The sequence below is a fragment of the Alligator sinensis genome, unplaced genomic scaffold (genome assembly GCF_000455745.1).
Source record: "Alligator sinensis unplaced genomic scaffold, ASM45574v1 scaffold360_3, whole genome shotgun sequence".
NCBI classification, from domain to species: domain Eukaryota; kingdom Metazoa; phylum Chordata; order Crocodylia; family Alligatoridae; genus Alligator; species Alligator sinensis.
This window is the reverse complement of record NW_005841977.1, coordinates 2,371,585-2,397,487: the sequence shown is the minus strand read 5'-3', so window position 1 is coordinate 2,397,487 and position 25,903 is coordinate 2,371,585. Positions and strand designations below refer to the sequence as shown.

At 41.1% G+C, this 25,903-nt stretch overlaps 1 protein-coding gene across 2 annotated transcripts in view; it reads right to left on the bottom strand.

Moving 5' to 3' along the window:
• Positions 1-7,112: 7,112 nt before the first annotated feature.
• The window catches only part of HTR4 (5-hydroxytryptamine receptor 4), a 252,924-nt gene continuing 234,133 nt past the window's right edge, over positions 7,113-25,903 (bottom strand). For both annotated transcript variants that reach the window (XM_025200897.1, XM_006021070.3), the window contains one exon: positions 7,113-8,676. Coding sequence is in view for 1 of the 2 variants with exons in the window: in XM_006021070.3 (XP_006021132.2) it covers positions 8,589-8,676 (88 nt within the window). In the remaining variant the exon portion in view is untranslated. The remainder of the gene's footprint in view (positions 8,677-25,903) is intronic.

Sequence of the window (25,903 nt, the reverse complement as noted above, 5' to 3'; positions counted from 1 at the left end):
GTGCTTTCAATGACAGAAGTATTCATAGAAGAGAGGTGCTCATGTCCTCAAACCTACCATCAAACAAAGGTTCTTAGAGATAGCAATGGGTCCTTCAGGGCCAGGCGGGGCAGGGGTTTGCATGAGAGAAGCATATACCACGTCTGTCCATATTGCACTGTATTTGGCATTAAAACAGAAGCAACTCTATCCTCTTGGGTCATTTTGTGGCCTCTCACTATCACTGAATTGATTTTAAAACAGACAAGTATACTACCTTTGTCCAGGAGGCTGAGAGCAGCTACTTACCAGTGGCTTCCCCAGCACGTTGGATAAAGGTGGTTGGTCTTGTATGCTTGCAGCAATATAGCAAAGGGCTAATGTAACAGAAAACTCCCCATGTTCTCTGCTGTTTTTGTCTTCTGCAAGATGGGGCCAGATGTTCACAGCTTGAACATCTGTGTCTGGATGATTACTGATAATTGACCTTGGACCACTTGCTATGAGTGGGGAGGTGGTAACAGGTGAATCAGCTCTTTCAGAGAGAAGAACATTTCCAGTGTAATAGTAGAGCCTAGCAGTGTGGATCAGTATGGGGTAAACACATCTGTCAGTGGGACCGTACAGACCATTAATATTAATCCACTTGGTGGAATACATCCAGCTCATGAACGGGTGGTGCTCAGTCAGCTATTTCCATCCCTATGTGACTTGTAATGACAACATTGAGACTTAGGTGGTTTCTGACCATACTCTGGATCTTATTTTGGGATTGGATTTCCAGAATAGGGGTTTGAGGAGCATACTGGTGACTTGGTCTAACAAGCAACTCTTCCAATGATGCCAGGAACTATCTCTCTGTCAAAGATTCCTTTATGGTACGCAGGGTTATGTTGTAAAAGAATAGGAAAAAGGAAACTACAAGACGCAGACAGGATCTCATTATTCTTCTGGGCTCTCTAGCTTGCTGATGGACTAAATGCAGCCTTGTGCTGCCTGATGCCATCTGTGAAATCCTTGATCAGCATAAGTACTTGTGGAAGGGAAATTGGAGTCTCCTCCAGACCTTAAGAGGGTGCACACCCAACATGACTGACTAACCCACTTCCCAGTATCTCTCAGACATAATATACTTTCTCTGCACCAGCCCGTGAGCTACTTTTGTCCTTGTCTCCAAATGCTTTCTCCCACTGCAAATCACATTCAGAGCATACCAGGGTGTCCTAACAGTCTGTGAGGGAGGATGTGCCTGTAACCCAAGCACACATTGGCCCAACCTGAGCTTTATCACTAAAACTGACTTTGAATAAAACGCTAATGACAGGATTCTATTCCACCCACCGGGCACCTGAGTGGATTAGGTATCTAGGTGTGATCTATTCCACACTGTTCAAGTCCCTGATAATCCATTAATGCATCTACTTCTGTAACACATTGTCATCTTACCTTTATGGCTGATTACAAAAAAAGCAGTGTGGAGGAGAAAACCCACCTACCTTTTGTATTAACAGTTTTTCAGGGACTCAAGCACCATGGCATAGAATTGCACTCAAGTACCTAAGTGGAATAGAAGCTGGCTCTGAATGAATACAAAGTCTTTATATCGTCCAGCAGAAAAGCCAACAGTTGGTCCTTTGAACATTAAAATAGGCATGGGAGCATTGGAAGTCCAATACTGTGATAAAGGCTTGACCCTAAATCAGTGAATTCAATGAGAGTTTTACCATTGGCTTCAACAAGCACAGGGTTTGGCCATATGAAAATGTTTCCCACTGTTCTAGTACCTGTGAAACTTCAGTTAGTGGAAACCTTGTGAGTGACTGAGCCTGGCAAACGTAGGCTGCCTCCAAAAACAATTGACTTGTTCTCTCTGCAATAAATTTTCCAACTACTATAGGGATAGAAATCGATTATTTTTGGACTAGATTGGCTGGTGCCATTGTGCTACATCAAGTCAGGTAAAGGACAATAAACACCTTACTGCTGCTTTCGCTCCCCTCTCCTCCCCCTGCCTCCCATGTCCCCTCACTGATCTGAGACATCTTTTCATACCAGTCTTCGTGTATATTGATTGCAAAAGTCCCAATTTTTCATCCAAATGATCTTCAGCTCGGGAAATTTAAATAAAAAAATGTATGCTGATTATTTGCTCAGCTCTCGCTTCCACTTGGAGGCCTGCAGGAGAGTTGAGGGCAAAGTAAGGGTCTTTGACAAGTGAGCCAAAGACAGTGCAAGCATCATATAACATCATCAATTCTCTGATTCACATTTATGTGTTCGGTTACTTGTCTAGCTGTTCTGTAAGTATTTTAAGTAGACATTCTACGTAGTGTCCTTCATTGTAGCAGAGAGCCCTAGAAAAAAATCCTATATTATTGGAAGTAAAGTAGATTCTTTTGAGCCATTTCACTCAGAATCAAGGTGACTATAGTAATGGCTAGTGACAGGATAATTTACAGAAATCTGAACTTGGTATCAAAGAGCCATTAGCCAGAAGTAATGGCTTTAATAGTACATCCATCAGGTCCCTTGTTGAGACTGTATTGCATGCAGTAATCAAACTACATTAAGTGTCACAATTAATCTCAGATTATGACCCATGGAAATGCGTGAATATCCAATGACTACTCATTAATGGTCTGGTACGTGGCTTAGGCTCTTATTATGATGATCCTTATATTTGTATTGATAAGACAATCTTACCAACAGCTTGGTATACCTGGTAGCCAAGAGCTGTTACATGCTCCCTTCCACTTTCTTGTGACTGGCAAAGGGGAAGACAGCCAGGTAAGAATTAGTACCTGCAGTTAACAGAGGTAATGTGCTAAAAAGAAAAAGGCAGAGAGAAAGGGGTCTGTGGCATGCTCACACACACACACACAATTTCAATGAATTTGAGATTCTGGTGAATTTTAGTGTTTCACAAGGTAGACATGGAACCCATATGTTGGGAGTCAGGAATCTTAGGGGTAGGAACTGTTTGTATTTCCTACACATCTCGTCAAATACACTTCAATTTCAGTCTTTTCTGCTGTGTATTATTCCAGTCCTGAAACCCTTCACAGCTCTAGATACTTCTACCCAGATGACACACAAATGTTTTTTTAATGTAGGTCGTATATGAAAAGGCAACTGTTGTTTTCATGTCTACAATTTGAGGGTAGATTGAGGCTTGGCCTTTAAATTGCTTGAGAAATAATTGCTAATTGTACATTGTAAAGCATATATCCCATCTAAGATATCCTCCTTTATTTTCATACATTGCTCCCCTCCAGGAGTAAAAGCTGGCAATATAAACTAAATGCTAAAATAGAAGTGAGGGAGACAAGTATGAGGGACAAAAAAACCCCCATAAACATTCATTTCATGGTGTTTACGAGAATGACCTCCTTGGTAGCAGCTCAGTAAGCAATACAGCCTCTGACTGCCTGAAGCACTGGCATTTACAGAACATGAACCATGCATTTACTGCCTTGTGTTTCTCCAGACAGTCTCGCTCATCAGTTAACTGAAATGCACAGTTTCTTCTTTGCACTCTTCTTCAGAGCTTCCTTCTATTCTGCAGGCACTGACTATTTGCAATGTGTTTATTACGCGTGATTATTTTTCTATCTTTTCTAAAACAACACAAGAGAATGGTGGCTTTGAATTTTGGAATAGTGATCATTTGTAGCATAAGATGTGGGATCAGGGCAACAAGCTACCATGCTGTGGCTCCAGCTGTGCAGCCTCCCTCAGGACTTGTTCCAAAAAGCTCACCCAGCTGTACACGTCATTATTAAGGCTGAGGAGTTAAAGATGGCTGGATATGATACTAAACCCATCATTCTTCTGCATGCTGTTGAATAGAGGAACTGGCTTGACTTAACCAGGCTAGCTTCAGGGGTTATTAGGTCCACGCAGCTCTTTTTCTGAGCAGACAAAAGAGCAGCTCCCCGTTGTAACTCATGGTACTTTGCAGGAAGCCCCATGAGTTTCAACGATCCCCTGGACCCAACAGATGTTCACTAGCAATGCCCTTCCCCTCTCCCACTCCCAGCACTGTTTTCATAATGGGAGGAGGGAAAGGGAGCAAAGGGAGCTTGTTCTGGGGGTTGCCCAGCCAGCAATGGAGGGTGGGGTGAGTGGATTGGAGCCCCCAAAGTGGAGGGCTAGCAGGTAGCAAATCATAAAGCAGGTAGTACATCATATCCTTTTCAGATGAAAAGCTCCATGTTAGAGAAGGTATTTGGCTCATAAAACCCAACCAAAAGAAGATGGATAGGAAGATTGGACTAAACTGGATTCCCAGCCTATCCTTGAGCCATTATCTCATTTCTTTACAACTTCCTTTTATCATCAATAAATTTTCTTAAGTGCTCTTAATTAGTTTTTGTATTTGCTTCTCTGGGCAGGTTCCCTGCTGGCAATGTCCCAAAATACTTCATGCCGGACCTAGAATAGTCTGCAAAACGCAGTTACATATGCTGAAGTTGGGTGAGCTGTGGTGTAGGGAGCCACCTTTCTACTAGCCAGCTGTTGTATGAGCACTTTATCACTGGCCAGAACATGTAAAACAGGATCTAAACACAGGCATCAGGCAATGCTACTAAGAGGATCAAACATGACACTCTGGAGATACGCTGTATGCACCAACATGTAAATTGTTCTTGGAAAGTATGCTTGGTAATGCTGCAGTCTGCAAGCCAGTATTGATGTGCATGAATAAGTAAAACATTTGGTCACTGGTTGCAATGCACTTTAGATGGAATACATGATGAAAGAGAAATTCTTCCCAATTCTGTGTAGTTCAGTCAGTGTGAGGACCAAGACTAGCCCCATAGATCAACTGCACAAAATTATATCTGCCCTTTTATTACAGTTTTTTTTTAATGGAAAGTAGATAAGATACCAGGTTTTAAGTGATTATCAGTTGAGTCTTATTATATACCAGTGTAATCCTAGTATTTGATAAAGTGAAAGGGGTGATCATACACAGGACAGGAGAGAACGCCATTGAAAGATGAAACAAGTGATGTTACTATAAGGGTGTAAAGGAAGAAAGTGAGGACAGAGAAGCCTTGGAGTACTTAGTGGGATTGGACTGGGGAAAAAGGAAACTTAAAAACCTTACTTTGTGACTCAGGAACCTTATTGTTCTAGGCTAAGAGGTCTGATTCTCCCTCAACTACATATTCAGTTCTGCCTATGTGCTAAACAAGTGTATAACATTATTATTCTGATGTGGTGGCATTTTACGCTCTCTTTGCATGTGTGAATGGCAAGACGGGATGTGAGGCAGGGGAGAATCAGGATTCACTATTCAGCAAATTCAGAAACAATTCTTGCCTTCAGCAGTCAGACCTATGTATATAGTTCCATGGTGGTCACTGGGGCTCTGTTGATTTATACAAGCAAAGGATCTGACCTTCCAGAAAAAGCTGGTTTAACTGGTTTCCCACCAATGTTGATAATATTCATGATGTGTCTTAGAGCTGACTGTTTCCCTAGCATTCTTTTCATAACAGTGGCTACAGATCGTAGCCCTGATATAACAATCCCCTTGAAACAGCTATTAAGCAGTCACTAGGACTCATATCTTGCAGTCTCCTCCTCCACCAGGCTATGGTATAATTGTTCTAGATCATATAGCTTTCTCAGTGTCAGAGAGCTAATCAAAGAGACACTGCCCCCCTCCCCCCCCCGAAACACTTTACCCATGCAGAAAGGCTCAGCTGATTACATATTACCACTTAAAAATACTGTAAATAATACAGAAAAAATGGAATTAACTCTCATGCAATGTACACAGAGGAATTTTATTTATAAAAATGACAGATGTATCACACACTACTCAGCACTGTACTTCTGCTGTGCTGAATCGGATTGAAACTGGATCACCTGAGCACCTGGTATGGGCTCCAAACTCACTAGCCAGAATGGGCAATGAAATGGCAGACTCCCAATCTGCTGCAGTCATTCAACGAGCAGGTAAATGAAGCTTTAGAGAAGGAACCAAGTGCTGGCTCCAATCACGAGACACCCCAAATCCCCAGAGAAGTACTGGGTCATTTTGGTGTCTGACAGTGTAATTCACTGGGCATGCAGAAACATTGCTGTAACTGTTGACTTGATGATAGCTGCCAGGTAGCTAGTTACAGGCTAACTTACAGAAACCTCCTGAACTTGGTATCAATGAGCCATTAGCCAGAAGTGACACACAACACAGACATTTGTATTTCTTAAATATGCTAAGTAGTTTGGAATAGGGGGTCTCTGTTTCAAAGCCACTGACCATTTTGCCTAGTGAGCTGAATATCTCAGTTGAATGTTTTCCATAAGAAACATACAGTATTGAGGATTTTTTTTCTTAAATTAAGAACAGATATATTGTCAAAGCACATTAAAATACATAGAGAGTAAACAACAGGCCAAGAACATGAGAGGAAAGATGAAACACCATTGCACCACTACCATTGCATCACCATGCAACTGATCCCATACCATTTACAGATATCTTCAGCTAATCTTTTCCAGCGCCTTCTTGTGGGGACAGAGAAAAAGCTTTGCTAGATATTATTTGAAGAAGTTTGACACTTGGGATGAATGCGATGATCCATCATTTTGTTCTACAGCCTTAGCTGTTAATCCTGCAAACAATCTTGTGAGCAGTATTCCTTATACAAACAGTTTCACTGAGGCCTGAACCATGTGAAAATCAACTCTGTGAGAACATGGTTGCAGAATTTAGTCTAATGATAAACCTATAATTGTCTCATATTATGTAACCTGCCCACTCTTTTAGAGCACTTGTTACATTTACTGCCAGTGCTTATAGTCACAAGCATTGGTTCTTCACCCATTTATAATCACCTCATTTTCTAGATGAAAAAACTGTTTAGTTCTACCCTTTCATCAAATTAGGACTATTAAAGGAACAGAAAGAGAACCTTTAGCAACAGCTCTGTCCTGGGTGAGAAGAACATATCAAGGAAGTCAAGGATAGTTAGACATGGTAATAGGAAACCCACTTGCCCTTAGATACAAAATCTTCTTACTAAGCAATATTTTTTCTTTGTTCAGAGTAGTTCTTTTACAGTAAATACCTGTCACATAGCAACAGAACATTAATAAAATAATATATATATGTGTGTGTGTTAAGCTCCCACATTTAGAAGCTTTTAATGGAGAAACACTTAATTCCTTTTTAAAAAATAATAATAAATAATGTCAACTTTTTTTCTTTACATTAAAAAATCTGTACATGATAACACAATGTAACAAAATACAGTTCTGTTTTGCACGTTGTGGCTGTCATCTTTGGGGTACATCTTCATCCAAGAGGTTACAGGTTCACAGTCTTGAACCTGCACATTTCCCCCTCAATTAAAATCAGACTCCCAAGGTCCCTAGCTCTACAGCCATGCGTGTCATTCACATGCAAAGGAGGAATCTTCTTACAGGAAACATAGTAACATATGCATGCAGGAAGTACCTAGGAACTGAGATTTTTGTAAGGGGACAAGTGTGTACAGCAATAGTTGAAAGTTCTAAAACTTCTTAAATAAGTCTCAGAGCTGGAAGGAATCCAAAAAAAATCATGCAAATGGGATTTATTCTTACAGCTTTAGGTAGAAAAGCTCTTTAGATGACACACATTTATCAAGATGGCACTTAGTGATCAATTACAGATTGATATTCTCCAATCTCTTCACCAACCTTCTTTTACAGTAGGAGCGCCCAAAGTTTGCCCAAATAAGGACTGCACTGATGACTTGCCAGGAGATTGGGACCCACATCTAATTGCAGGAAATAGAACAGAACATGACTGCTGTCTTCTGGCCACTTAGCTCAAGATGAAATAGCATTTGCAGGGACTTGCACAGTCCCTGTGGGCCATATATCCTTACCAAATATAGTACATCTCTGTGGGGCTTGTTTCAGATCTTCATGGGCTGCTTTTGCTCCATGAATCTTCCAACAGAGATCTTGGTTGAAGAGACTTATTAAAAAGCATCTACAGAACAAGACTTCATGGGATGGGCGGAAATCAGCAGTTCATGCTGACATCACACAAATAAAGCATATAAAAAAACCCTCACATTTTAATAAAGAATACGGAAGTGCTACCTCTCCTGATAGCACCATAATATGTGGGTGTGACCTTAAAAAGATAAAGGAAGAATTTACCATGGTTTCATGTTAGGTTTTCAAGTCAAATTTTGAAATTATAAGATCACAATATCATTGTCAAAAAACAAGGAGGTGGCCTGTGCAAAGATGGCAGCGGAGGAAAAAATAGCACTCTGTTTTTGAGCGTGGTTTGCGTGGGTGTTATCTGTATACAGTGAAGTACATCTGCATTCCCCTGTAAAGCACTGCAGATATGGTCCTGCTCTGATAACACGGTCCAGACATTCTTCTGCAGCAGCCGAGAGGTCTCCTCAATCATCCTGTTCATTACATCCCCTCCTGTGCCTCATGAGTCTCCATATTCATGAGGCTGGGCATTCATCTCAGATCCATACAAGAGGCACCATGAAAATGAAGATGAATGAGTTTGTATTAAAGTACTACAGCCCAAGCACCTTCTAGTCCTGAAGGTGGATTGTTCTCTTCCAGGATCTTGGTTAGAAACAGGACTCCTGGGATTCTGGGTCATTGTGGATGGGAAGCTTCTCATGTTCCTGATGATGCCCATTGTGTAAAACTGTATACCTGTGGGGGGGAAAAAAATCAAACAGTAGTCATTAACTCAAATTAAAAGGACAGGCTGGGAGTTTTTTATCTAAAGACGGTTTTCTGGAAAGCCGGGCACATATGACTTCAGCATGGTTCCAACAGCAATTTTCCCTTGATCTGCCTGTGAAGTAACATGTAAAACCAAATTTTGCTTGTGATGGGAGAATAAATCTATGACCACAATGTCACCTCAAACCCTGTTAGTCCGTGTATTACTACACGGTCACTAGGCAGTGACTACTAGAAAATAAATCAGGCTGTTTAATTAAGATACCTTGGATGGTGTTGACTAACCTGGCAACATAGTAGGGGATTTCTTCAACGTAGGGGTTAAAGAATTATTTCACTTTGGTGTGGAACATTTACACTCTTTTGGGTGACCCAGAGATCTAGCCACTACACACTAAACACAATGCATTTCTATCCATGGTAAGCAATCTCAGTGCCGATCATTGCTTGGCCACTCAAATCAGTGCTAGCCAGGAATAAAATCCTTTGGATTCTCCAGATAATTATATGTAGGTAAGCATCTGTAGATAAGTATCAAGGCCAACTTAAAAAAATGCAACATAGATGTTAACTCATGGGAGACCATCACCTGGAACCGCCCCAAATGGAAGAAGAGTCTGCTGCAGGGATTTCAGTACTTTGAAACCTCATGCCAACAAGAAGAGATGGAAAAGTGAAACTGGCAGAAACCGTGCGCCACAGACCAAATCAAGAATCCAGCGCCACCCACCCCACATGGAAACCAAGCTTCAGTAGAGTCTGTTGATCCTGGATAGGTCTCATCTGTGCGTCCAAAGATGGCTGATAAGACAACTATTCTCCAGCTTCTAAGATGAAAGTATTTGGAGGGAGAACCCCTTTTATGTGTTCATTATTGATTTCCTTCAGACTTTGTCCCCAGACTGAATGTGGTAGATGTGATAAGAATTGTTCCATTTTCTAAACTCCAGGCAGCCTCATGCAGCTGTTCCTAAAATAGCTTCATGTACATCAAGTATTAGTAGTAGTCTAGCTCTGTTTTCTCTCCCTCATACTGCAAAGAGATCTGGAGTGGATTGCAAACTAAAGAAGCAAATCTGAGATGATCATAGCTGGTGTCAAACTGGTGTTTCCAAACTCTTATAACCTTGAATACTTAAATCAAACCTCCTTGTTAATATCTGGGTTCAAAATAAATGCTGCACAGTATTGGAAAGGTGGGTGAATGTGCGTGGATGCTCTTCATGGATGCAGCTTACTTTAATGACTCTTCATGATACCACTATCACTGTGTGAGGTCAGACAGCTCAGCATCCAACATTGTCAAACTCTCTAGAAAATCTTGCTGTGTGTTTTGTTGCCTAAATGGGAGCTGAGTTCTTATGCAAATCTGACCACAGTTGTGGTATCTATGGGTATTAGAAAATGCTGGCTCATTAATGAGCCTGATTCTAGGTCCTGTTCATGCCCTTTTGTGCTGCTTTGTCTCTATAAAAGGGCTGTAATGCTACCTTAAATGATTACTATAAAATTCCTCTGACCTAGGTGGAATTCAGGGTGGGTATAGACCTAGCCCAATACTTTATACTATCCTCCTTTGTTGCCCATACTAGTGTATTGGGTGTGCCATCCTATATACAGAGCACCTCAGTCACATCTCATTTAAGTACCTCAATAACACATGGCTGGGTATAATTTGGAACAGTCCTGGGGATCCTGTTTTTCCTCTAGAGACTAAATCAGCCTCTGACCTGGCACAGAACTGAGAAGCTGGAAAAGTGTTGGAAAATCCTTGTCCCCTTGCTTTGAACAGAAACAGCTCAGAATTGTGGTCAGTGTCTCCAATAAAACTTCCCTAACCTCAGGTTTTTGGAGCTTAACTATGTTATTCCTCTTCAGCTGGAACTTCTAAAATTTCCCTGACACGTACCTTGCCGTGGAATGAGCACTTAAAAGAATATAATCAATTCCATCGCTTTAATGCAGGGCTATCCAACTTCCAAGTGGCCAGGGGCTGCATGTTCTTTGGGTGACACTAGGAGAAGCCTCATTGGCAGGGACCACATGTTTGGAGGCCACATGTCCCCCCTGCTACACCAAATGCCCCAATATACCCTTCCCTCCCAAGCTACACCCCCACTGCATGTGCAATCAGGCACCCCAGGATTCAGGTTCCCTGGGGTGCACAGTGCTGTACTGTTCCACCCCCAGGGGCAGGGGTCGGGGCAGGAAGAGGAAGCTGGAGCAAGGCGGTGCTTGGAGCCCCTGGCTGCTGGGGGCAGCAGTGGCTGGATGTGAGCCCTGGGGGACCATCATTAACCCTTTGTGAGCTGTGTGCAGCCTGCAGGCCACAAGTTGGACAGCCCTGCTTTAACACACGAGTAAAGAGGAAAGTGAAATAGCATTAGTTTCAGATCAATTTATATTCTAGCAAAATAGTATCTAGAATTGCATTCTCCTATTTCACACTGGGGCCTATACAGTCATGGCACAAAGGCTATGATATCCATGTATCAGAAAAAGGCCTAGTGCACAAGCTGCAATATGAATACCTGAGCTTTGAGGAAGTTTAGTTCTAGAGCTAAATTTGGCCTGGCTTTAGCCTATCCCCCTAAACAAGTATTCACTAAGGAAATCCAGAGCAGGCTGGGATCTGTGCTGCACACTGGGTGAAGAAAGATCCTGTGCTCTGAAAAGAGCCAGCAAGCTGCAGTAACACACGGCTGCTCTGTAGCAAGACAGTTAATTGTTTTTTCTGGACATCAGGAAAACAGCAGCACGTTGTTCTTCATTTCTGGCAGCTGAAAAGGAGTTGTATACGTTCAGCTTTCTAAGGAGTGGCGCCGTTTGTAAGACAACCATGTAAGCTAAGGAGAGATCATTAAAGTACATTAGATCTCTCAGGGAAGACATTTATTTTTATATGATGTCTGCTACTTGGACCAGAAGTTCCAGCTCTTTGCCAGGTAGAAAATGAAACTCTGCATAGTCATGCCAAAGTGTGCAAGTTAAAATGAGGGAATAATGGCTATTCTCGTCTACTGACATTTGCTAGGCTTCCAAGAAGTCCATCAAGGAAACTGCTGAAGATGCTGGGCTGTATTATTGTTTTGAAATTCACTTGGTTCTCCTTTCAAATGAAACCTAAAAGCTTTGAGCATTTACATGGGACACTTTGAAGGGCAAGTAAAGAAGACCACACATCATAGAAAATGAAGGTTGTAAGGACCTCAGGAGGTCATCTAGTCCAACCCCAGCCTCAACTATATAACCTCTTAAAAACCTCCAAGGATGGAGACTCCACCACCTCTCTGGGTAACCTGTTCCAGTGCTTCACCACCCTCCTAATGAAAAAGTTTTTCCTAATATCTAATCTAAACTTCCCTTGCTGTAACTTGAGAGCATTTCTCCTTGTTCTGTTGTCTACCACCACTGAGAACATAAGGCCCTGCCTTTCCAACATCATTAAGATTTATGCAGTCTTTTCTCTGAAAACATCATATTGACTTTACAGGGACAAACACTTGCGGAAAGCAAATTTCCTAATGCAACGCACATGTATTTGTGAACCTGAATTTTATGTTCACAGATATGCAATAATTACATTTGATGTACCACACACTCATCTAATCAGGGAGAAGAACACCATATGACTTACCTCACCAATCCTCACAAAGAAAGTCTGCATGGACTCTGAATTGCTGGTATAACTGTTTCAAGATACATTTGTCAAACAGATTGAATAATGAATGAATCAGAGGAAATCACAGTCAGTAAGCAGAAAGAGAGGCTAAACTCATTAAATAACATTTCCACTGCAAATTGTTTACTTAGCCCTGCTACTAGATGAAGGTCTAGTGTGGGATTACAAATATTGCTCCTTTCTTTCTGTTATAGCCAAAGCTGACTCCTCCCATAGCTCAGAAAGGAGTACTTTTGTCATTTCATTTATTGGGTTTGCTCAGATCACTGTATCGCCCAGCAAGATTGGCCAAGCAGACTGGGTAGACATTACCACCCATAAAGGGACTCTACTTAGGCTTGCCAAATGGTACTTCAGTTGTGATGATGATCAATTTGGAGATAATTGCTTCTGCAGCAGACACTGTTTTGACAGTCCAATGGGTTTTTTAATTAAGTGGTTGGATTAGCTTTTTTTCCACAGTGGAGGGGACTATGGTTAAAACTCTGACAGACCCTTCAGAGAAATGGAGAGTCTTGGACCCTAAAATATCCTGTGAGTCAGTCTGCGCCAGGTAAATAGCCACCAGCGGTTGTAAGGTAGTTCCTAGCGTTCTCACATTAACTCCCTGCTGATCTTTCTCCCACACTGATCTGCATAAGCAGTTAAGCAAGCAAACCTTGCTTGTAGGCGTGATGCTGTTGCCATAATGGCTCAGGAAATATACAAGAAGCAAGACATTTTTTGAGTGATATCTTTTTTTGGACCAACTGCATGGTTGGGATAGACAAAGGCAAGCTTTCAGGTATCACAGTACACTTCCTCAGGCCTCTGGGAGCAAAGCAGCTGAGACAGGTGTATTCCACTTGGAACAGAGTTGTTATGGTTCATCATTGGTTTACCCCAGGGGCCCCCTGCTCCACAACATGCCCCCACTAAAATTATAGGAGTCTGATGTTCCCACTTGTGCCTCCCCTTTCAGGTGAAAGATCTGTCCTGCAAAAACCGAATAAGCAAAGCTTCAGACAGAAAGTTCCCTACAGCAATATCTCTTCCCATAGTGAAAGATAGGGAGATCCTTTCAAGAGTGCTGTGGGATGCTGCAAAATGTTAGCACTAAGTGTGCAAACATGATTCATAAGATAAGCCCAGAGTTTTCATATAGCAATCCATAGCGTTAACACCATTCTGACCTATTGTGCTCTTTTGGAGTTCTTTTCAACAGAAGAGCTGCTCTATTGTTTTTCTGTAGACAAAATAAAAGTGAAAACCAAGAGCTGGCATTTTCCAAGTTGTATCTCAAGTCTACTGAGAGGTGTCTTAGAACTAGAAAGGCTGAGAACCATTACTGCAAATAGTCATGAAGAAGTCCCTTTAACACTATAACCCTAACCACTCACATCCATTCAGTGGGTGCCAGATTTAGGGAGAAAACCTTTGCCACCCATCTCAGGTGGTGCAGCTGTCTTGGCTGTTTGCTAATCCCTTCCTAATTTGTAGGATCCTGACTTTGAGTTTATCATCTTACACAAAACTGATGTCGGTGGCTACTGCAAAGGAGAGGGGAGCACTTCTCACTAGGAATATATCACAAGCAGCCTTTGAAGGTTTGAATTGTATTAGCAGGCCCTGCTCAGAAAGGAGTGAAAATGTCTCCTCTTAGCTGGAGTTGACACGCTAATAGATGACAGGAGGGAACTCATGTGGCAAGCTTCTTCCCACACTTTTCAAAAACTTTAAATAAACATTGTGGTCTCAACAGCTCTTGTCCTTTTAACCTTTAAAAGTAGAAATATTTATTTCTGAGTCATAATACAAGAGACAAAAATGAAAAAAGATAAATATCTAGAATGGTTCGAGCGTGGCAAAAGTACTAAGCTGAACTCAGTGGATGCCAGAGTGATGGAGAAAACCTCTGCCACCCATCTCAGGCAGTGCAGCTGCCTGGCTGTTTGATAATCCCTTCCTAATCCACCTGTTTACAGCATCAGGTCCTTGTTGAATGAGGCACTTCATTCTGAATACACAGGAGACTGGCTTTTGCTCCTGTGGCTGGGGAACAGTCATTGGAGCCTTTTACTGTATTAAACAGCTGCCCTATTAATAGGTTTGGAAGAATCTGATTTGAATTGGTAGATGTTGGAGGTTGTTCATTTTGTCTCTTACCTAAAAAATGAAGGAAAGCTTATTAATGCAAGGCTGATTTTTCTTTTTAATTTTCACATGGAGGCTAAAACGTGTCAGTCTGCAGTCTTATATTGCTTCCACGTCCATGTGTTTATCCGAGTGGTTGTATTCTCTGTCTCGTCATTTTACTGTGTGTGTGGTTATGTGTCCATCTGTGTTGGCAATGTGCATTGTCTGTGGGTGTATATTTTGTATTCCTGGGCACTGCGGTGCTGTATGTGGGAGTGTGTTTGTGTTGTGTGTGGGCACTACTGCCCCTAAGCAAAGACGTCAGCATTACTCAAAGCTTGAGGAGGCTTAAACCTGAACTATGTAGAAATCTGATTATCAGCAGGTATCACTGTATTGCTGAATTTATTACACATTTCTGCTTCTGCAGGCTTTGTCTTATTCAGTAGACTTATTTTGAACAAATAAGTTATTATCTGTATTTTTATATATTTCATGCTACTACAAAAATTAAGATAAAAAATTGTGAATCAGATTCTTGAATAAGATTCAGCATTGCTGTTGTCGATTAAAATTAAATCCTTCTAAAACTATAACATGAGCTACCGCTAAATATAACATGGGCCTAACAGATGTGTGGGCCTAAGGGATTTTCCTCTTAACCCAGTTTTACACAGGTGTGGCTCCACTGATGTTGGCTGAGTTACTCCTGCCTGACACTGGAGTAGAGAGATGAGAAACAGGCTCATACAGATCTAAACTGGCATTAGGTTTTGCTAGCGGTGCTTCATTCCTGATGTGCTTCTTTTCAAAGTGTTTCCTCACCCAGGGGAGAACCACATACAGAACTCCTCGGCAATGTGACACAAACTGATATAAAGGAACAAAGCTGGAGGAAATTGTTTGTCTGAAATCTTTTTTTCAGGAAAAAAATGTGGATCCAGCAACATCAAGCTGATTAGTGGCTCTGCAATTTAACTGAACTCTTCACATAAAAAAAATAAAAATCTCAACAAGTCTGGAAAAAAATCCAGACATCTTCTAAATGAAACACTGGAAGTATTCTCAACTGAAACAGGCTCTGGTTTTGACATTTCCTAACCTTCATTTTTAATAAATTTTAAAAAGTTGCTAATTGTCTGTGGTCTAAATGAAATGATTCATTTTGCTGAGAGCAAATCTTCTTTTAAGATTCTGGTGCAATTAATATCCCTTTCTTTAATTCCATCATATATATATATAAAAATAGCTTTATTTTCTTTATCCATTTTCCCCCCCAAATTGCCAAACAACCAAAATATCTATTATTTGCCTAGCTCTGTGAAGCAGACACATAACAGGAATGCAGAGAGCTAGAAACCATAATGGGTGTGAAAGGACCCTGCTGTGCACTATCTGTCTGAATAGCTTTAATGCTAAAAAATGACTTGACATTTTGCAAGATGTGTATTTATTTCGCTCAGTAAATGATGCTACATTTGTTTTAATTCACTGGTTGGCTATTCTGAGCACTTTAGCTTGGATTAAAGACCTTGCCTTTTCATGACACTCTAGGCTAAGTAAGACCTGATAACTGGAAAAATTGTCTGTACAATAGGTAATGTACATGTTTAAAGAAACAGGTGTCCCTACTCCAGGATATGGGTACCAACATCTTCAATATAAATACTAGTAAAGTTGCCATTAGCCCTCAGAAGCCTAAATCAAATAGAAACCCATTGTGCTGTGCTCTGGCCAGACAAATAACAAGGTCATGCTGACCTGAAGAGTTTACAGTCTAATTTGAGTTGCAACAATTGGGAGTAACAGATGATTGGAGAGGAGGCAGGCCCGGAGTAACAACCATAGGAACGTGGGGTTACACACACTTGCTTTTTGGCAATTGACAGGGTTCAAGTTAAAATTAGAGACATGCAGAAAAGTTTTTCCATCCTGCAAAAAATGTTCCAGAGTTCAAATATTTTTCCTGTTCCTCTTTGGGATAACATTGACATTTTTCTTGAAAAAATAGAGGGGGAGGGAGAAAGAGAGAAAGACCCCAGCCAGAATGACTAGCAGTCTAAATCAGGCAGAGAAAGGTCACGACTATAACGTGTCTATTGGTTATTGGCTATTATTGGATATATGAGAGGACGATCGCTCTGTCCATGTCCTATTTCTCTCTTGCTCTTTTTTCCCTTTAAGTTTTGACTAGAAATTCCATCCTGGACCTCAGAAACCTTCCCGACAAAAGTTTCATCAGTTGGTTCAGTAAAAACTCTTGGTTTCAACAAATCAGCATGTCCAATGAGGAAATGTTTCCTTAAAAAGTTCCAACTAGCTCTAGTAAAAATACATTTTTTTCCATACACCAGAAATAGTGATGATCTCAGGAATCCCTCATGAAGAAGTGTAAGTGGTCTGCCTTTCAACTGCCTCTGCACTTCAGAGGCTCGACTCAAGAGCACTCAAATCCTGCAACCTCGTATTAAATACTCCAGAAAGTATTCACAGTCTGTGAAGCTCTAAAGGATCCTGCAGCTGTTTCAGAGTTGTCAGTAGAAATGATGGCAATTCATCACTTACAGATATAGTACTCTGTCCCATAGGAGATATATTGGGAAGGAACCAAGTTTTCAGCCATTTCTGTCTTGATGAGGACTGCACAGAAGCTGCCTACTGTGAGAAACTTTATTTCTTAATACAGTAAAAGCCTTGTTTTCTGGCATGAGTGGGGAATAGGGGGTGCAGGTAATCTAAAAATGCCGGTTACCTGAGGCATGGGGTTTTCAGCCGGATGTGGAGCTGGGGGAGGGGGTGGGGGGGTGATGGCAGTCGCACGCAGAACGGGGGGTGGAGGGTGGCAGCAGCCGCATGCGGAGCAGGAGCAGGAGCAGGGAGGTGGGTAGTGGGTGGTAGGTGGCAGCAGTCGCTCCCATGTGCAAACTTCCCTCCCTACCTCCGCCTGCATCTGGCCGGACGGAAATTCCAGTTAATAGAAATGCCAGTTAGTAAAATGCCAGATAACTGGGCTTTCAGTGTAGCTTGCTAAAGGCTCTTACATTGCACAGGCCCAAACCTCCCTGCTGCAACAGAATACGCTGATTGCTGTGGGGCGGCACGTGGCAGCCTAGGTGGGAAGTTGATATAAATAAAGAGGACCTGGTGAAGGGTTTAAAAAAATATTTAACTGTAAGAGCTGGCTCAGCCCAGATCTCTGCAGATGAATCAAGGAAACCTGGACATGCCTTCTCTATTTTTGTCTGTGTTAGACAAGAGCCTAAAGTGTCAATAAGAAATAAGAGGCAAAGATGGTACATGGACAGTATGATCAGAAAAAATCTAATGTGCAAATGATTGGGTACATAAACGTACAATCCAGCGGGTGGCAGAGCTGAAGCAGCCCAAAAAAGTAATGAAGGTGGAGTAGTGAAATGATATTTCTAAGAGGAAAGGCAGGCTGACATGTGGCCACTTACAATTTCAGTGCCAGATTCCAAGGGAAGTCTGTTATGACCAGACAAGTTGAGTACACTAGTCACCACATCAGACAAGAAATGGTAGCGAGCCTTGAAGCAGATGAGAAAGGCAGTTCATATTCTGCAACTTGAGGATCCAAAAAAATCCAAAGACTGGATTTCTCTCAGCGCAGTCTGAGAGTTTCAGAAATCCCTAACTGCATTATGCAGAAGAACAACAGAAAGAACCGCTTCTGCTAAATGAGAACAAAATGAGGCGCCAAGACTACATTTCATTGGAGCTTAACAAATACAGTGAAACCGGAGCTGAGACTACCTCTTTGGATTGCAAACTGTGTTGGGCTAGTGACCCTCTGGGCCCGCAGCTGCAGATATCTTTTGTGGTTACCAACTGTGGCTATTTATGATGTCTTTATTATAGCACAACACCCAATGTTGTGTCCATTTCCCAAAGCCCTGTTCCCTCCCGATGCATTTCAAGAGAGTGAGTGAGAATAAATAGCCCTCTGCTATAGTGAATCAGGACTACAGTTAACAATCACTTGGCAGCCCAGAGTAGTTCATTTTAATGGACACCGCATTGTGAAATGAGGCTCCAACCATCTGTTAGGGCCCATAATTATAAATGCAAACAACATAATTCACAAACACATCATAAAAGAGAAAGAGAGTGGGGGGGCGGAGAGGGAAGAGATTAAGATGACTGTATATGTTAGTTAATCCAGATAGTAAAGCACCTGCTCTATTTTATTCCTGCTTTAGGCACAGGTAGAAAACTTTCTCTAGGACCAATTCTTCATTTTCTGGTGACTCACAAGTGTTTTCCTGCCTCAAATAATGATGTAGCAAGAGAAAGTGGGGCAGGTATGAACTTGACATAGGGATATAATCATGTTTGATATATATGTGTGGGGGGAAAGTGGGCTTTTAAATGGGTTTTGGCAAAGGAGACTTGTGTATCTATTCCTCAAGTGGAAGAAGTTTCAAAACAATAAGAAAGTGGAGGGAAAACATATTTCAGGTGTTATTAAAAATAACACCTTCTGTGCTTAACAGTGTTGAGGGTAAAAAAAAAAGTATGACTTTCTGAAAATGATGTGTTCAACACTTTGTTACTGTTTTCTCCTAGAAAATATTGGAAAACAGTCAGAAAATTTGGGGGTGAAGGGGGTGAAATAGACTACAATATTTCACAATGAAAGAAGAAACGTCTTAAACATATTTCATTTTAACCTCTGTTTTAACCTTTTTGTATTTAAAGATTTTTTTCACGTACATAAATTGAATTAGTTTGATTTTTGAAATTTATGTTCAACAAAATCCTGCTTTCTAATAAAGCACATTTCACTGGAAAACCTCCAGGGCTGAGGTGTGAAGCGGTTCTTAGACAGTCCAAACAAGGAGCAAGTATCTATTTGAAGGCTGCTCCCAAGCTTAATGGATTCTGGGGAACCACAGATTCCCTTTGCCTCTACTTTCTCTGTGATCCATAGTGCTTCACTGGAGTTCCTCTAATCAGGATTACATTATGTCTGTAGTAGCATGAATGCCAACCTTAACTGCCTAATTTCTGGGAATTGGCAAACACTTACAATGAGAGTCAAGGGGATAGGGCACATGTCTAGTCAGCGCACCAGGATTTGGCATAGACACAGTGTAGACAAGCCCTTGAAGTCCTGGTGGTTTTTGTAAACCCTTTTTTTTGGAAATGAAAGAAGAGAACAATATCCTTTATCCAGTTTAAGGTTGGAGCTTTCTGCTTAGACCTAATTCAGACCGAACACATTGCCTAATGAGTTGTGTCTACTCCCAACCATTTAGACAACCCCGAAATGGAAGCTAGTTGATCATTTTTAAGGGAATCTTTATCTGTCAGGAAATGCTGTATTGTTGAAATCAAAATATTTTGCAGAAACATGCCAATTTTCCCCAAATTCATTTAAAAATCAAAATGAAGGGGTTTGATAAGGTTAAAATGTTGAAGAGGTTTTAAGCCTCTTCAACATTTCAATTTTCTATTTTGACATGACTTTTTTCCATTTAAAATGTATTATTTTATTTTAAATTGTGATATGAAAGTAACCTTTGAACTTGAGATGTTGTGTTTGACTCAAAATGTATTTCTTTTAAAAAATTTTAATTTAAGGGGGTATTTTGAAAGTTGATATTTCACCTCAGAATGGAAACAAATGTTGGTAGTTTGGAGTTTTCTGTAAAATGGAAATTCATGTTTCTGTACAGCTGTACTCAACACTAGGAGAACACTAGACAATATAAACAAAATGTAGACTCAAATCATTCTCATATTAGTCAATAATAGGTCTATCTTCATAAAGAAGGTCACCTGGCTTTGATTCTTTGACTGGAAGGAGGTTTGAGAGGCAAGGGAGTCAGTAGGAAAAGCAAAGCTACTAATTCCACGTAGCTTCAGGTGAACTACCAACCAACGCCAGACTATGGCTAGGGACAGAAGTAACAGAACAGAAGTTCAGTGCGCATAAGCCAGTTTCCAAATGGCTGAAACTGGTTTAAGATAAACCTGGTATCAGATGTAACTGACTTAAATCAATCCGGATTATGAAACTTTTGTCCCAGACCCCCTTCCTGGTTCAAGTTAAATTACAGTCCTCCAGCATCCCAGCATGCTTTGCAACCCTGGGCTGTGCTGTGCTGTCTGCTCCAGAGAGCAGAGTTGGCCCTGCCCCTCTGCTCCCTAGCCAAAGCAGTGAGGGCTGGCTGGCAAGGAGGTGGGGGTGGCAAACCTCGCTGGGTCTGTCTGTGGGGCTGGGTAGTCCCTGCCAGACTTTTCCCAGCTGGAGAAGAAGGGGCGGGGGCATGGGGCAGGGTGCAGGGGAGAGGGCAACAGTCTGAGAGGGGCTGCCCCCCAAGCAAACCACGGCTGGAGTCTAGGATCTCGGAGGGGCTTTAACCCCCCCCTTCCCCAGCTCAGTGTGCTGGTGTGAACAAAGAAATTGGAGAACTACATTTACATTACAAAATGGCAGGAGACCAGCAGACTCTACCCACTCCCACCTCTGGCAGAGACTGAGGCAAGTAGTTGATAAGGGGAGAGGAAGGCAGTGCAATACCCTTCAGCTCCCCCAGGCCATGGGGGAGGGAGTAGAGGCCGGGGAACCAGGGCTGGAAGGATGCAGGGGACTAACTCAATCAGCAGTCCCACAGATGCAGGCCAGCTCACATGCACATAATCACAATGTTTTAGGGATGAATGGATTTTACAAGCAAACTGCCCTGAGGGCCTATTGTAAGGCTGTGGTCAGAAAGCAGCAAAACATTTGTCACCTGCCTGAAAAGGCAGTAAAAAGTCCTAGCTCACGTTCATAATCACAGAGTATCAGGATAGACCTCACTGCTCTAAAAGGATCACAGCAAACAAACTCCCTGGGCTGCAATTCAGTGTTCAGTGCCAGAGCAGGTAAAAACATTCTGTTGTATTTCTACAAGATGGCTCATTTTAATGGATTTTTTTCAAATAACAGATTTTTCATTTCCTTTGTTTTTGAATTGGTATTTTTGCTTCATATTTATTTAAAACACAGAACAAAAAGGGAGAAATATCAAGAATGATACTCCTTTTCACTTTTGGGAGCTTTGTTTAATTTGTAGGTTTTAGTGTTATCATATTTAGTCCACATCAAACTATTTTCCTCAAACCTTTCCATTTAACACAGCAGTGTTTTGTTATTGAAAAACTCCTGTTGAGCAATTTCACAGATCTGATCTTTTGCAAATTATAATGTAATTACAAATTAGCTTTCTGCCAAAACATCTTTGGCTTATTAATGTGGCACTAGAAACGTGGCACCTCTTTTCTTTTACAGCTTATATGCAACCATTACTGGATCCCTATTAATAAAGAGGGAGGGCAAAGATAAAAGCAGAACTATATTTTCATTTAAAAAGATGTAAAACAAGACAAAAAAACCACTTCAATATGCTTTCTTATTGGGCTCTTGGTCCTTTGGTATCATAAGTTGATGTTCTAGTTCTTCCTTTTCGTATGGAAGTACTTTGAAATCTCTGGATGTTAGTGTGCATTGCAACATCTCTAAGTACGGGGTCTCCCCTTGCCTTCCCCCTGCTGTTAATAAGTGTGTGGCCCTCATGAAACAAACTGCCTTCCTCCTCTCTGCAGTCTCTGCGCAGAATGACTCATGCTTCCAGCCAGGAAGATTGTGCTACCACATTTGGACACAGTTGAAAATCATTACAGGATGTTAAGAATGACAAAAAGCCACCTACTTGATACAATTCTTGGGGTGAAGTTGAGCAGTAAATTACAAGCTTATTCTTTCTTTTTGTTGATATGTGTCAATGATGTAGAACAACTTAATTTTTTTCTTATTCCACGTTGTCAGACTGGTAATGTATCTAATATTTCTGGTAAAATCACTCAGGTTTCCTTTTATAAATTATGCATTTACCCTAATTTTTTAAGTGAAAAAACTTGCAGATTTCCTAACAACAAGACTTGCATTTCTGATTTATGCTCTTTAGTTTCTTTGCATGATCTTTGTATGATACACCTCTGATTTAGCTAGTCTATAAGGTGCAAATCTATCCTGGCTTCTGCTGGACTTCAGACTAACACGGCTAACTACCTCTTTGTGTATGATCAACATCCTTCCACTTCGAGACAGGCCCGTGTATTAATGGTATGCTTGTTAAAGTAATTGCTCTCCGCTTACTGAGTGGCAAAGTCAGAGGGAGGGGAAGGGGGAGAGCTAAGGACTATATGAGATTTAAATGGATGCGTAAGCTGGGAGACAACATAAAAACAGCTCTGTGAGTGTTTGCTTTAATTTAAAATGTGTTTCCTTTAGCTGAATTCACATCTACTTTGTGCTCGCTTCCTGTGAACTTCAAGTAATTGTTTACCGACACAAATGCTCGAGGAAACAGAATTTTAAGCTATAAGTTCCAAGGTATGATGATGAAGCTCTGCTGGTGCCAATGCTAGGACTGGCTCCTTGCATCTGCCTGAGAGTTAACGTCGTCTGTCTGGCAGACAAATGTCTCCATTCTTCATGGTTATAATTATTTCTCTACATTGTAGGCTAATAGGAAAGCCAGTAAAGATATCTTTTCTATATCAACCGCCACTTAATATGGAAGGAGTGAGGAGTTCACTGAACCATTCACCAGAACTCTGGCAAAGAAATAATTGAACATGCTAGACACCCTGATTGCACCTTTCTGTAGCTAGGACGGGGAATATGTGGGACTGTGATGAGAGCTTAGACTCTGGAACTGTCAGCAAACAAATTCTATTCTAGGGTACCATCTTGGCAGTGGATAGGCAGTTGTTCTGCTGAGACCACAGCTGTGAGCTCCTCATTTGCTTGTCTGTGTTCACCCATTTATCTGTTTTCTTATATTTAGATTTTAAGGTTTTCAGGGCCAGAACTGTTTTTGTTCTCAGTTTGTACAGCACCTAGCACAGTGGGAGTGATGCTTCAAGCAGCAGAAATGTATCTCTGAAGAGAAAAACATTCCAAATTCCCTAAAATCCCTTAATTGAGTTAGAAAGCATGCTGACCTGCCCTTTGGAATATTAGAATTTGGAAAAAAACCAAAAAAACCCCAACAACCCTATGCTAGAAACATCTATAATTTCAGTATAACACACTGACTATAAAGCAGTGGCTAAAACGTAAAGAGTCAAAGGTGCAACACTCACTGCAGAAAATGTTTTAACATCCATTTTTCTGTGAAGCTGTTTGGAATGAACTTATTTAGATGAATCTACCAGTAATGTTGACTTGAAAAAAAAAGAAAAAAAGGACCCCGAAAAACAAAAACAAAAAACCAGAACTTATCACCAAATTTAAATACAAAATTGTTTCTGTTTCTTGACAAGTGTTTTTCTTTTCTTTTTTTCCATTCTTGAACAGTTATGCTGCATACACTAATTGCCTTAAAAATAAATACATTCTGTTCAGATTTTTTTGAGTTGGAATTAAGCACACACTCTGCAGTCTTTATTAAACTTCAATGGGGACTGTATAAAAACAACTGCTTTCCATCCCACCTAATCCAGCTGCTTGTATATCTTGTCAGACCTCTAAGTGCTGCCTAAAATTAGCAGCCAGCTTGCTGGTATGCAAGTTTTGAGAATAAGAAACATATTTCCAAAAGAAAAAAAAATGTATTTTGACTTCCTTTCCATCTGTCAAATCAAGGAATAACAAAGCAAGCATTTATCAAGCTTGTTTGTTTCTCCTCTTCCTTTTCTCTTCACTTCAGATTCATTTTAAAGATCCCGCAAATGTCATTTTTACTAGCTGAGCCTTTCCTCTTTTCTCATTCTGTCTGGCCAGCTTTGACTCCAGTAGACTTATTTTAATTAGCTGGAGTCTGAGGGCACATTTCAGCACTGTACACAGTTGGGCATACCTGTACAGTAAGAGGAATTATACCAGAGATGTATAAGCAATGTAAATAATAAATGTTTTGGTTCAATGGCTGAAACAAAATTAAAAAAGAAATTAGGTTGACCTGAAATTGCAAATGTTCAGGTTGCCCCCATCTCTGCCTGAAAATTAGACAAATAATTTGCAGTTTAACCATTTTGTTTCGTTTTATGGTTATTTCACCTTTTTCTATACTTTTTTTTAAAAGATCAATTTTAAAATGAAAATGTTATTTGTCTACACAAATTCAAAAAGTGTAATTATTTCTGAAATTTCCTCCTTTTTCCAGATGAAACTTTACCAAATTCCACCCACATTTTTTAAAGTTTTGTTCCCCTCAAAACTATTGCTCTTTTCTTCGTGCCTCTTTCCCCTTCCCCTGCCTCTTTCCAAGTTTACCCTAAGTTTAGCTTCAGAAGAAGTTACAGGGCCTCTGCTATGTAACATAATGTAATACACATATTCAAGACATTACTCGGTTATATTCAGGAAGTGAAATTGATAGTACAATACTTGTACTAGTATCATTGATGAAAGTGAAGAATGATGAATACTAGCTCTTTGGTAGTGAGTCTCATTTGCTTCTAGCCCAATCAACAAACTGGAATGAATTTTGGAGGACATGAGTCACTGGGGACATGATTAAGCAAAACTTGGCAGCACTTACAGAAGCTCAGTCTGCCCACTCGTTCCTGTTCCATGTATACCAGTTCTCAAGAATGAAGCAATGTAGCCACTTCCTAGCAGATATGAGCAGGTGTCCCGTGCCTGTCTTTAGACTTTCTGTCTTGTGTATGCTAAATACAATGTGCTTGAGACTGCTCTAAGCGGACACATTTCCTCATTGTCAGAACTGGGCTTGAACGGAATAGGCATGCTTCTCAGTGGCACGCGCCTGTGTGGCACGGAGGCAGGGCAGGCATATCCTGAACTTCTTCTGCCACATGGCACAGCTTTCAGGCTGGGCTGAGCACCCCGGAGACCAAACTGCTTTATTGATCTACTGGACAGGTAGAACGCAAGCAGCAAGAATACATTTTTTCCTCTCACCTTCCCTCTCGAGTGTGTCTCACCCTGACCCTGATGTATCATTTCTACGGGTCTGGGGAGTTTATCTTGGCCTCTGTGGTAAAATTGCCAGGCATAGTTCCTCATGTGCAATAGCAAGCAGGGCCAGTAACGGCCCCAAAGGAGAGCATGAGCAATTCATCAAAACTTATATAAATAGCTGCCAAAGATAACCAGTGCATTTCAAATGAGCCACCAAAATAGCAGTAGTTTCCAGTCACTAACAAAATATAGCTGAAAGGACACAGTCCACAAGCCACTACCTCTGAGTACCAGCCCACATCTCATGCATGATGTTATAAAGCAGGGGTGAGAAATTATTTGGGCTGGAGGACCACTTAACAAGTTTTGGGGAGCAGTTGCAGGCCGCACGCACACGCGCTCTCTCACACACTCACACACAGACACGAGCTCCCTGCATCTGGACCGAGGCTGGT